General features: G+C 57.0%; 1 protein-coding gene across 5 annotated transcripts in view; it reads right to left on the reverse strand.

Moving 5' to 3' along the window:
* Positions 1 to 222: 222 nt before the first annotated feature.
* CACNA1S (calcium voltage-gated channel subunit alpha1 S) overlaps positions 223 to 12,365 on the reverse strand; it is an 84,255-nt gene continuing 72,112 nt past the window's right edge. For all 5 annotated transcript variants that reach the window (XM_067531792.1, XM_067531791.1, XM_067531795.1 and 2 more), the window contains 6 exons: positions 11,350 to 11,478; positions 9,963 to 10,153; positions 3,453 to 3,529; positions 2,761 to 2,858; positions 1,371 to 1,508; positions 223 to 805 (listed from right to left, as the gene is read on the reverse strand). In XM_067531792.1, the coding sequence (XP_067387893.1) occupies positions 545 to 805; positions 1,371 to 1,508; positions 2,761 to 2,858; positions 3,453 to 3,529; positions 9,963 to 10,153; positions 11,350 to 11,478 (894 nt within the window). In that variant the 3' untranslated portion in view covers positions 223 to 544. The remainder of the gene's footprint in view (positions 806 to 1,370; positions 1,509 to 2,760; positions 2,859 to 3,452; positions 3,530 to 9,962; positions 10,154 to 11,349; positions 11,479 to 12,365) is intronic.

Genomic DNA, 12,365 nt, shown 5'->3' on the forward strand with positions numbered 1-12,365 from the left:
GCAGGCCTTTCGTTTTCGGAAGCTCAGCCCGAGACACTGGAGGGCCCTGCTGTTCAGAGGGACGGGGCACCCACGACTCACAGTGGCACTGGCTGGAGCTGCGGGTGCTCAGGAACTCTGGAAAGCAGGCCCCTAAGGGTCTCCGCTGGTCCTCCTCTGATCAAAGGCTGCTCCTGAAGGTGTTGGCCAAAGCACCAAAGGAAAGAGTGGAACAGCGAGATCTCGGCGTCACAGGGATTTAATGACCTGTCCGGTGCACAGGTTACAGCTCTTGCGAGGGGATGGGGCCGCTCCCTGCCAACGCAGCACCGGGCACCTCTCTAGGAAACGCACCGAGTCCAGGCGCTCCGCAAACAGGCCGGCCAGTCCTTCTCTGGCTCCCTGAGGGACATGTCCCATCTGCCGGGCCCGGGGCAGAGCGCAGCCAGTCAGGGCTGTGTGTGGGAGGGGAGGGTGCCATATTGCCACGGTAACCCTCTGAAAGCACACAAATGCGCGACACCTCCCGGCTGGCACCATTGGCGAGGAGGACGCCAGCGGCGTCTCACAGGCGGGTGCTGGAGATGGCCTCCGTGGAGCCAGCTGCGCTAGGCCCATGGGAGCTGTGCAGGGACGTGGCCGAGGCATGTTGGCAGGTGGAGCCGGTCTCCGCTCCCACGGGGCTTTCCCTTCCCTTCAGCAGCTCGGCCGCCGCCTCTTCCATCGCTACCATCTCCAGGTGGCAGGTGGCAGCCGTCTCGGCTCTCGCGGCTCGCACAAAGGATGGGTCGCGGGCCAGAGCGCCCAGGCTCCCGGAGAGCCGAGTCTGCAGTAGAAGAAAGGGATCATCATGGCTGCTGGCCCCGTGGCCTGTGCAGAAACCCTCCCTGGGTCCAGAGCAGCTGATGCCTGGGTCTCCCAGCTGAGCACAAACACAGGGAGCTGGGAACATGCACACTCGAGAGAGAAACAGGGCCCAGAGCAAAATGTGAGCAGGCGCTTGGCAAATTCCCCACATGCAGCTCCGCCAGTGCCCCTCAATCCTGACCCGCAGCCCCCTTGCTGTATCTATCCCACAGCGGGCTTTCTGCCCTCCTTACCCCTGTGCCGGCACCATTACTGATCTCTGCTTCCACCCCATTCCTGTCCCCTCTAGGTCCCCCATTGCCCCTACATCACCACTTCAACCTTCAACGCCTCTAACCAGGACCGAGCTCTGCTCCACATCCCATCCCTAGGCTCAGGACTGGCAAGTCCTCCTGCCCCATCTGCCTCCCCACATCCCTCTCCAGGGGTGTGGACTTTCTCCTCCTTTCACTGCTCCCCCATGAACAGTCTCCCTCCAGCCCCACCCCTGCCAGTCCCCATGCAGGGTGCTGCCCCAGTGCTACCTCCTTGATGAGTAAGGTGGTGGCTGGGGTAGAGGCAGTCGCATCTCTCTCTCCATTCGCATCACTGCCGTCACCCAGCTGGCTCTCGGAGCTTGGCACTGCTCCCTGTTCCTGGACAACAGCCTCCTCTCTGGGCAGCTGGGCAGGAGAAGGCGCAAAGGGTCACATCTCAGGAGGAGGGCAGGGGGAGGGGGCAATTCTGAACGTGCTGCAGAAGCCCCTCTGGGTGGGCGAGGTCAGTGCTGATCCGGGGAATTGCACAGGTACCATCCCTCAGGCTTCCTGAGCAGCGGGCACATCACTTTCGCCCTTTTGGTTCCCTCTCACCCACCATGGCCTCTGCCAGCCGCCCTGTGGCACCCCTTTGGACGAAGAGCGCAGCCCCTTCCAGGGCTACGACTCAGCACTCAGACAGCGCTGCCTTCACCTGCCCGGCTCCTCGCTGGGCTCCAGGAACAGCCGGGCGCCCGGCTGAGTTTACGGAGGAGGGGTGTTCGTTGGCGATGTCACAGAAGCAAAGAGAGAACTGGAAATGCGAGGGCCAGTCCATGCACAGCTGCCTAGATGAGCACCAGAGCAGGGACCAAGCTCCGGCATGCTGCCCCGTTACCGGGACCTGCAGCATGGCTGGGAACTGCTCAACGTCGCCCTGCAGCCAGGCAGAGGATTAGCAATGCCACTCGATCCTTGCCCAAGGGGAGTTGTGGCTTTGCTCCCACGGGGCCCTGGGCTCCAGCACAAGGCAGGGGAAGCGCTAGCAGTGGGGTTTTCAGAACTGCTTGAACTCGGCTCCCATAGAGTCAATGGTCAACCCCCGCAGGCTAGCAACAGTCCCTCTGTCCACAGCCTCCTCTGGAGTGCAGGGTAGAAAAGGAGAAGGGAATGGGCAGATAAGGGGCAAGGCGACAGAGCCTCATCTCCTTACATAGCGGGGCCATGATTAGCTGAATATAACAAGGCATGACCCCCCAGGGACCCTGCCCCTGGGGTACACCCATCCCCACTCCTGGCCACCGGTTAGGAGCTGCAACCAAATACCCCAGTAGTGGATTCAGCCCTGTGGGTCGTTCCAGCTGCCGTTGGGAAGAGGCACAGGTGCCGGAGCTGGGGCTTTTTGAGCCCATGGCTGTAGCTGGACGCTGGGATGCCACCTGCTTCCCCCAGTCCTGGGGGAGCATCTCCGCTGCTGACGGGGCAGGAGTACGGACTTCATCCTGCTTCTCATGGGCCAGCCTGGCTGATGCGGAGGGAGGGCAGGATGCTGATGCCAAGCTGGGATCTCCCGGGGGACCTGCTGCTTCCGGTGCCTGGCTGTCCTGGCCAGCCCAAAGTGGGAAGGGGACTGGACCCACCCGCCAGACGAGTCACAGGATATCCCAGCACCATTTACCTGTAGCCCCCACGACCCCGGACATCCACCGACGCTGGCTGCCCGCCTCCTGTCCAGCCGCCGCTGCAGCTTCTCCAGGTGGAAGGAGCGTTTGTGGCCTGTGGGGAAGAGAGTTGGGGGGCGTCAGGAGGGAGCTCACAGAAAGGGCTCTGCTGTGGCTCTGAGGCATCGGGGATGCTGGCTGGGAAGGGGTTGACCGGCTGAGGGGTGACTTGGCCTGCAGCACCCCAGGAAATTCAGCCTCATGCTTCACCTCCCTTTGAGGGCCATGGAGCCTCAGGGGAAGGGACCCCCCCAGAACTGGCACCCCCAGGGAAGGGGATTATTTGCATTTGCTGCTGCCGGGAGTTACAGCGTTGGCTGCTCTTTCTATTGCTCAGCTTGTCCTCAGTGCCATAAAGGAACAGCCACGGCTCCGCCCGATAAAGGGGGCCCCACAGCTTCCTTGGTGAAAAAGAGGGTCCCTCCCTCCAGCACCCTATGGAGTCCCACCCCCCCAATAAAAGGGGATCCTCCCTCCTGACCCTCTGATAAAAGAGGGTCCATCCTCCAGGCCACTTGGTGAAAAATGGGGTCTCATCCCCATGCCTGTGTGGCCAGCAGGGAGTTTTCCCAGGCCACAGCACTGTCCCACCCCCTCCCAGGAGCCCCCTCACGGTAATGCCCGGTGTGGCGACGCTGCAGGAACTGACCCAGAGCACAGCGTGGCCATGGCTGGCTGGGCGCCGGCAGCATCCTTTCCCCCCGCAGCTCATCCTCGAACTCCACCCTGTCAGGGACAGGAAAGCAGGTCAGGCTGGCACAGGGACCACCCCCTTCTCCAGCTGCCCCTCCAGCGGCTTCCATTCACCAGCATCAGTCACCATGCGTGACACTCTCTGCCTCCTGCCCTCCATCCACCACGGCGCCCTCCTCTGCCCTGCAACCGTCTCGTCAGCACCTCTGTTCTCATCCCCTCCCCTTCACAATCGCCTCTGCCCCCAAATAATATTAATAAAAACAACACAAATACCACTGGACTGGACAGACAGACACTATACGTACTGGATGGATGGATGTGTAAGGAGATGGACGGATGGATACACAGAAGGGTATTTCTGGGGATGGACAGAAGAGGCTGTCTGGGGATGGATGGATGGATGGACAGATAGATTGATAGGAAGTACAGCATCACTAAGAAGGCTGCTCCACCACAGGCTGTGCTCACGCCCGTGCACTTTTGATCAGAGACGGCAAAGTTGTGCTAGTGAGCCCACACCTGCGCACAGGCTCACCTCGTGCTCTGAACGAGGGGATGGAGGGAGAGGTGAGCCCACTGCCATGCAGCGCCTTCTCAGCCATGAAGCCAGACCCTCCACAGCAGAGAGGAAGGAGGCCGGGAGGTGAAGCAGCCCTAGGGACAAAGCATCTTGAAGCACTCAAGGTACTGTAAGGTGAGTCACCTCCCGTTCTTTCTCGAGCGCACATCCCTGTGGGATTCCGCTGCAGGAGACTCCAGAGCAATAAGTCAGAGAGGTGGGAGGTTCTGGGGGAGGCATGTCAAGGGCTGTTCAGAGAACGGCATCCCCAAAGGCAGCGTCCTCTCTAAGCAGGTGAGATGGCACATGCTTGGCACAGGTCTGGCAAAAGACCAAGTCGCAGTCCTGCTGATTTCTGCTATGGGGACGTTGTTCAGTTGAGCTAGAGACGTGGACTGAGCTCTGGTGGCACGTGCTGTCACTCAGAGGGTGGGGGGCTGTAGCCCAGGTTAAAATACAACCTGCAACATCCTGAGACAACCTCTGCGTGGAAACAGGTTGGTTCATTCATTCTGCTAATGACTCCAATAGCCTGGGAGAAGCCCTGAAGGACCTAATTCCTGTCCAAATAGAAGGCAAGGGCCCGTCTAATGTTCCGCGAATGAAGGCTTGAGCCCTCTCCGGAGGCCTGAGGCTGTGGGTAGAATACTGGCAGGCGAATCTCCTGTTTAATGTGAGATTCCCAGGAGACCTTAGGGAGGAACCAGGGATGGGGACGTAGTACAACCTTGTCCTTATAAAAGGTGGGATATGGTGGCTTGGCCATGAGTGCCCCCAGGTCTTCCATTCGTTTTGCTGAAGTAATGATGACCAGGAACAAAGTTTTGAAGGAGATGTGGAGGAGCAAGCAGATGGCCATCGGTTCAAAGGGGGCTCTCCTTAGAGCATTAAGATCCAGGTTGAGGTTCCACTAGAGGGCTGGGTTCCAAACAGGAGGAAACCAGTTGGATAGATCCTTGAGGAAACTGGCCGTGACAGGGTGGGCAAAAACCGAGAACCCCTGGATGGGTGGGGGTGGAAAGTTGTGGTAGCAGCCGCATGCACTCTAACAGACCCCGTGTCTTTCGTTCCAGCAGGCAGCGAGGCTTGGGAAGAAGGTAGAGAGCACCAAAGTGAAAGCATTTCCATTCTGGAGGTACGTCTTGCCGGTACTTGGCTTTCTGCTGGACAAACGAACTGACTGAACTGCAGACAAACAATTTAATTCCACGGTCGAGAGCCATTCAGAAGCCATGCCCTGGAGTTCAGAGAGGAAACGTCTGTCAGGAGGCTCTTTGATGGCGTGGGAAGCAATAATGGGGTTCCCACACAGACCCTCTGTGGGTCTTTCAATCATGTGAGGGAATCCAACACCTTCTGAAGCCTGCGATCCCTTTGGACAGGTGGTGTCGGTTTGGGGCCTATGCTGTTCTTAACCACGTCTGAAGACATCTGATAGAGTCTCACATAGGAAATCATGAACATGGAGGCAGACATGTGGCTCCAGAGGTGAAGATTAGCCCTCATGGTTGCTTGTGGGCTGAACTTTAGTACCAGGACTAGTCCAGGTAGGGTGAAAGATCTCTCCCAGAATAGACAGGCACTTGCTCTTGTGGGCTCTGAAGTGGCTCCTACGAAGTTTATATTGGAGTTAAGGTCAATTTTTTATGATTGACGTGAAATCCTAGAGATTGGAATAAAGTTAACACTTTGGTCATAGCTGACTGGACCTCTTGAAGTGATCAACCCCTGATCAACCAGGCATCCAAATATGGGAATACTGAGATCTCCCCTTGACAGAGGTGATCTGCTACTGACGAGGGGACCTTTGTATACACCCTTGGAGCCGTGGAGAGTCCGAAGGAGAGAACTTGATATTGATAGTGGACTGCTCCTATTACATAGCACAGGAAACCCTTGTGGAGACAGGTGGATGGCTATATAAAAGTAGGCATCCTGCAGGTCAAGGGCAATGAACCAGTGTCCTGAATCCAACGATGGGAGAACGGTAGGTAGTGGCACCATGCTGAAGTGTTGTGCTAGAACTTAGTTGCTCAAGTTTCTGAGGTCGAGAATCAGCCTCCACACTCTGTTTCTCGTGGGAACTAGGAAGTAGTTGGAGTAGAATCCTTTCCCAGTCAACACTGTTGAACCAGCTTCACTGCCCCCAGGAAGAGGAGGGATAGGACTTCTTGCCTTAAAAGCTCTTCGTAAGAGAGGTCTCCAAAGAAGTACGAGGGGCGGGGTGATATGGAGAGGTAGAGTGGAAATGAACAAATCAATTCACTCTGACAACTTCCAGCATCCACTTGTCTGAGATAAGGAGTTTCCAGGCTGGTGAGTAGCAGGGAAGTTGATTTCCGTGGGGAGTGGGGGAGTAAATTGCACAAGGGGGAACCCAGTGAACTGGTTACACTGATGCCCTCAGCCAAGGTGTCAAAACTGGCTCTTAGAAGGAGAAGCTGATTGAGTAAGAGAAGGGGCAGGTAGTCCCTGCTTCTGCTGGTTGCCTCTTCTCTCAAAGGAGTCCTGAGGCCCAGGGAAAGTGGACAGCTGATGGGACTAAAATGGCCTGGGATCTTTGGGCAGTTTGAATTCTACTAAATCATCTTTTCGTTACAGGCACGTAGGTTCCCAATGACTGCCGCGTTGCCCGGGAATCCTTAAGACCATGGAGAGAGGAGCCTGTATGCTCACTGGAAAGCGTGGGTCCTTCAGAAGTCTGCCAGCCTCTTCATGAAGTCCTGGAATGTAGTAGCAGATACCACCTCCTCAGCTGCCTGGGAACCTGCATGGCACATAATAAATCAGCAAAAACTTCCAGCAGAAGCCCACTTGGACCTCAGCCACCCCTTTCTAGGGGGCCATTGACTGTTCTGCCCTGGTGCCCGGAATTGCTGTCGGTGGGCCTGGATGGACAGCTGGTTGCCATGGATGGACAGGTACCAGTGGGTGCCTTTAATCTCTTCTTGGCATCTTGTAGAACTGGTCACCAAAATGGCCCCAGGATCCAGGAACCCCATTGGCGGGGGTAGAGGGGACAGGGAAAGGATCCCCAGTGACAATCATAGTCTCTGGGTCTGCGGGGCCTGGCAGGTTCTCTAGGGTCCTCCTGGCTAGAGGGACTCCTGGGAGCTGAATGGTATGGTGCTAGGATGGGTTCCTTTACCGAGATCTCAGCGGTTACGTGGTGGTTCAGGTAATGTGGCTGGTGCTGACTGCTAAAGGCTTGGGCGGGTTTCGGCCTGCAGGTGCCTAGGCAGTACCGGTGAGGGGGCTCGGACAGATCACCATAGCAGCGGAGAGTCAGGCCCCTCTGAAATGAGCTCTTCAGACAACAGAAACCTGGCAGGAGCCGGAAGGCTCTGACAGCCTATAGTCGAGGCTGGTATAGTCGGTCCCGGAAGTGAAACTGTGGACCCGTGAGATGGGGACTGCTGTGATCCCAAGGTAGGTACAGGATCCTGCCCCCCTTCAGAGCTGGAGTCAGAAGCCAGTGCCAAGGGATGTATGGTAGCCCTATGCCTATCATGGTGCCATGGAAGATCAGGCAGTGCCACGGCTGCGAGTGCTCTGGTTACACGACACCGACACCTCAATACTGCACTCACTCGGAGCCCCTATGATACCCTGTGAGGGACATGAGGTCCCCTGCTAGTGGGTCTTATGGGGTGATCTACCCCTTTTCTTCATTTCTCTGGCTGGGGAGGGGTGCTTCTTCTTCTTGGAAGTCTTCGTCTCCATGGTCACAGCTGAGGCTGGACCGATGACTGAAGTGACCCGCGATACCAAGGCCAATGCAGGGAGGGAAATGGACTCCTCCAAAGTGAGCGCACACCCCATTAACCGGAGTACAAGTCTCATCTCCCTATTGTTTTTGGACCTGCCCTTAACCCCCAGACACACTGCACACTTGGAGGGGATGTGTTCCCCAACTCCAATATCCATCACTGAGGGGAAAAGATCCTGGCAGGGCTTAAACCCTGGGGTTTTAGGCATAACAGAGAAAGCTCTGGCTCAAAGAAAAGTCCAGGATTAGGAGGGGAAACGCCTCCTCCGGGAAGGAGCACAGAAACCTGCCAAATGAAGACGAAAATAAAATATAGGTCAGGAAAATAACTGAGAAACTAAACGAGGTGAAAGAAAGACAGGAAGCTGAATACAGCGAACGGCAAAAAATTCCATCTCGAGCCCAGATGGCTGAGAAAGAGCCGAGAGGCAGCGGGGTCTCTCCTCCCTGGGTCCCCTCGTTCGGAGCACAAGGGGTGACTGCGCAGGTGTAGTCCCGCGAGCTCTGCCTCACAGTCTCCGATCAAGAGCGCTCGGGCGCGGCACATCCTACGATGCAGCACCCACAAGGACAGACAACCGAAGAACTAACCAGGACAACCCCGTCATGGTTTTGGTGCAGCCCTCGTCTCCATATTCACTGCTCTCCTGTTTCTGCCCATCCAGCGTTGTTTTGGCCAGGCGCACATGCCCCCGGCGCTAATACAGTGCTGCATTCTATTGCGCCCTGCTGGCTGGATCAGAGCAGCAGAGACATTCCTGTGTTTGCTGTTGTGACTGGGCTGGTGTGCCTCACTCCTTAAATTCAAGCAGTAGCAGCTGAAGCGTTCAGATCCAGAAGTTCCCCCCTTTCGGCCCCCACTGATAACCCTGCCAGGGACATTGTTACGCTTCAATTACACACGCTCTGGGTGGCGGCAGTGTCCTTTCTGCACTCTCTGGAGCACCCAGCGTGCCGGAGGTGTTGTCTCGCTAAATAACATCACCACCATGACCAGAGGGAGCGAGGAAGTGTTTGGGAAACCAAGAGCCATGTGCAGATGGGCACAACTGGGCTCAGGCCAAGGGAGTCACGCTGCTTACGCCAGCCCTGGGTCTAGCCCACGGGCCTCGCCGCATCTATATGGATGAAAGTCACAGGGGCAGCCTCGGATGTTTGGAGAGACCATTTGCCTTCAGGCCTTGTTCATTGCACCTGCAGTTATCAAGGGCTTCATAAAAGCAGCATTTCTGTGCACAAAACTAGCCCCAGCGAGCTAGGGTGACCAGATGTTCTGATTTTATAGGGACAGTCCCCATATTTGGGGCTCTGTCTTTCTTAGACGCCTGTCCCGATTTTTCACACTTGCCATCTGGTCACCCTACAGTGACCTCAGATTTTTAACCCGGGCGCCTGACATCACGTGATCTGACTCACAGTGGGGCCGAGCACCTCCAGCTCCCTCTGCTTTCAGAGCGGGTCTTGCTTACTGCTGCTCTAAATCCATCCCTGCTCTGGGCTGGACCCTAAAGAGCCCCACAAATAATCTGGGACCAGATCTTCCCCAGGGGTAAATCTAAAGCAGATTGGCAGCTGCAAAGTGCCTGTTGCTGGGATGACTCTGACACCTGGTGGTGAAAACAGGATCTGCGCCCGCTGCTGAAGGGCTGTGCTGGGAGAGCAGTTTTCAAAGGCACTGAGCTCGCAGTGTTTTTAAGAGGTGCTGTATTCTCCTCAATCCCGCGTGCGCCCTATGGGAGGCACAGTGTAGAAGGAGTGACTGCCTAGCCCAGGGGAGGCATGTGCCAGGCCCTGTAAACCGAGACCCGGGCATCTCTTTTTGTCTGAGACCTGAAGGCAGAAACCGCACCTCTCTCCCCCCTAGTGGTTAAAGGGGAGTGAGTGTCGGGCCCCCCACACAAGCATAAAACATATGCATGCACGCACACACACACCTGCGGCCACACACGTGCACACACACAGGCACACACTCACAGCCCCTGAGCACGGTGCTTCCCCTTCCTTCCCAAGTCAGCCGAGGGGATGAACAGGTTCCCCTCGCATGGAGGCTGCCCCGTTTCTACAAACAACACATCCCCCTCTTGCCCCCACTGCCAGGCCCCATGAGGGGCTGTCCCCGAGCACCCGAGCATTACTGTGCGGCGGCGTTGCTGTTGTTGGCGTTGGTGTTCCTGGCCGGGGGGAAGTCATCGAGGAAGACGGGGGAGTCCAAGTCTTCGCTCCCCACCTCGGTGAACTGCAGGGGTCTTTGGCTGGTCACGTGAGGCTGCAGGGGGCTGTTCCGCTCCATGAAGGAGTCAGCCTGGCCGAACAAGCCACCCGTCCTCTGGAACCAAGAAGGGACAAGTCAGAGGAGGCCCGGACGGTGGTGCTTCTCGGGCCTCTCTGCCTGTGGCAGGAAGGTGGGGGGTTGTGGGGAGTGACACACGCTGCCTGACAGTCCGGATGGGTTTGGACCCATGGCGGGACGGCGGAGGCCATTAACGGTGGCTGAGTTTAAGATCATGCACAGCAGGGCAGTAATAATAAACAGCCCCAGTTCTTACAGAGCAGTTCTCATGCAACTCTCAAAGCACTTTATAAATAGGGGCATGCAGGTCCTCACTTCACAGTGGGGAAACTGAGGCACAGAGCAGGGAAGCGACTTGCCTAAGGTCATCCATCAGGTCCATGGCAGAACTGGGACTAGAACCCAGGTCTCCTGAGTTGCAGCCCAGTTCCAGCCCGTCCACTAGGCAACACTACCTCTCCTACCAGATAACCCCTCCCATATTCACAGGCAGGCTCTGAACATGTGGAATGTCCTGAGGAGTGAGAGTTGGCAGGACAGTCACAGACTCCTGGCTACCTTGGTTGCCATGATTATCGCTACACAGCTCCCAGGTAGTGAGAGCAGAGGGAATCTCTGTCAGCTGTGTGGGGTCTGTGACACATAGTTTTGCAGCTGGCAGAGATGCTAATGCACACCAGCCAGTAATGAGAACTCCTCCATCACGTTTGCTGGTTAATATCCTGCACAGCGGGCCAGGTGGGTCAATGTCCTTATCCGCACTGTACAGGGAAGGGGAAGAACTGACAGGGAGATAATAGCAGTGCTGGGATTCGAATCCAGTGATTCTTGTGCTCAGGACACCAGCCCGCATCTGCACCAAACGCTTGGGAACAGAGGAGACGGTGACCCAGGATCGAATTAGCCAGTCGGTGACGTGGTTTCTTGTGACTGAAGCTCTCCTCTGTGATCAGAGCCGTCTCTACGGACTGTGGCATCTCCCGTGCTGGTGGCTTCGTGCCACACCCACCAGCCAACGTGCTCATGCCTAGCTGGGCCTTGCCCAAGCACTTGGCACCAAGAGGCCATGACAATATGACTACGACCTCGGGCATCCTCACTCACCCTTGGCACTTTCTGGCCGGCCCCTACCCTGTCTGTAGCAGTCACCTCTCAGTGTGCCGTGCTCTGTCTGGGCCACTGGCGGTGGGGCTGGTATGTGTGGGGAGGATGGTACCTATCGCTGTGCTCACCCTGTATATCCCTTCCTCTATCGCCGCCTCCATCATGGCCCTCTCCAGCTCCTCCTCGGCGGTCAGGTCCCCAGAGATCGCTCGGCGGATCTCGGGCGCGGCTTCCTCTTCGATGCTTCTCAGGCCGGCCTGATTGGAAGGACAGAGATGGGGAGATCACTCACAGGGCTGCTGGTGGCAGGGCGAGCTCTTCATCATCAGGGAAGGGGAGAGGGAGACTCAGCGAAGCCCAGTTACCAGAGAGCTCCAGCTTCCTTCCCAGGCAATCTGGGGGGGTTCAGCCCCAGAACCTTTAGCCCTGCCCCACACTGCCTTCACAGAGGCTAGGCTGCCCTGCCTACTTCCCATAGGGGTGTATAGGTGCCTGCTGGTGCAGCAGCCTCGCCCACCGCTCGCTGGAGGCAGGGCTGGCACCGCACACTGGGTATGGAGAAGAGGGGACCACAGAGAGGTGACTTCACACAATGGGGCTGGAGGATGGTAAACGGGCCAAGCTGTGAGGATGTCTCTAGGGCTTCGGCATCTCTGCCCCTCCTGCAGGGCCACGGGGGCTGGCACATCTCACCTTGCACATGCTAGAACTGATCTTTTATCCCCAGGACAGATGGTCCGACACCCCGTGGGGAGGACAGGAGAGCCATGAGATATGGCTGCATTCTAGGCTAGATGACAGAAATACGTCCCCTCACCCCAGGGGAGGAGACCTCTGTACTCCAGATAGCATCCTTTGGACCTGCCCCCCAGGACCTCTGATGCAGGAAGACTGGACTCCAGCTGAAACTCTTGTGTGAAGCTGTTCGTTCCATCAGCCAGAAGGGGGGCAGGGCGTGACACAAGTCGCAGATCTTCCCCTTGTCTCTGCCTCTTTGTCCCCATTTCATGGGTGGGGAAACTAAGGCAGACAAGAGGGAAGTGACTTGCCCAAGGCTACACAACACGTCAGTGGCAGAGCGGGGAAGGCACCTAGGAATCCAGCTGCTCATGACTATGTTCACTCCTCTAGCTTGTGCTGCCTG

Source organism: Emydura macquarii, unplaced genomic scaffold (genome assembly GCF_026122565.2).
Source record: "Emydura macquarii macquarii isolate MOO-44397 ecotype Brisbane River unplaced genomic scaffold, CSIRO-AGI_Emac_v2 contig_3220, whole genome shotgun sequence".
NCBI classification, from domain to species: Eukaryota; Metazoa; Chordata; order Testudines; family Chelidae; genus Emydura; species Emydura macquarii.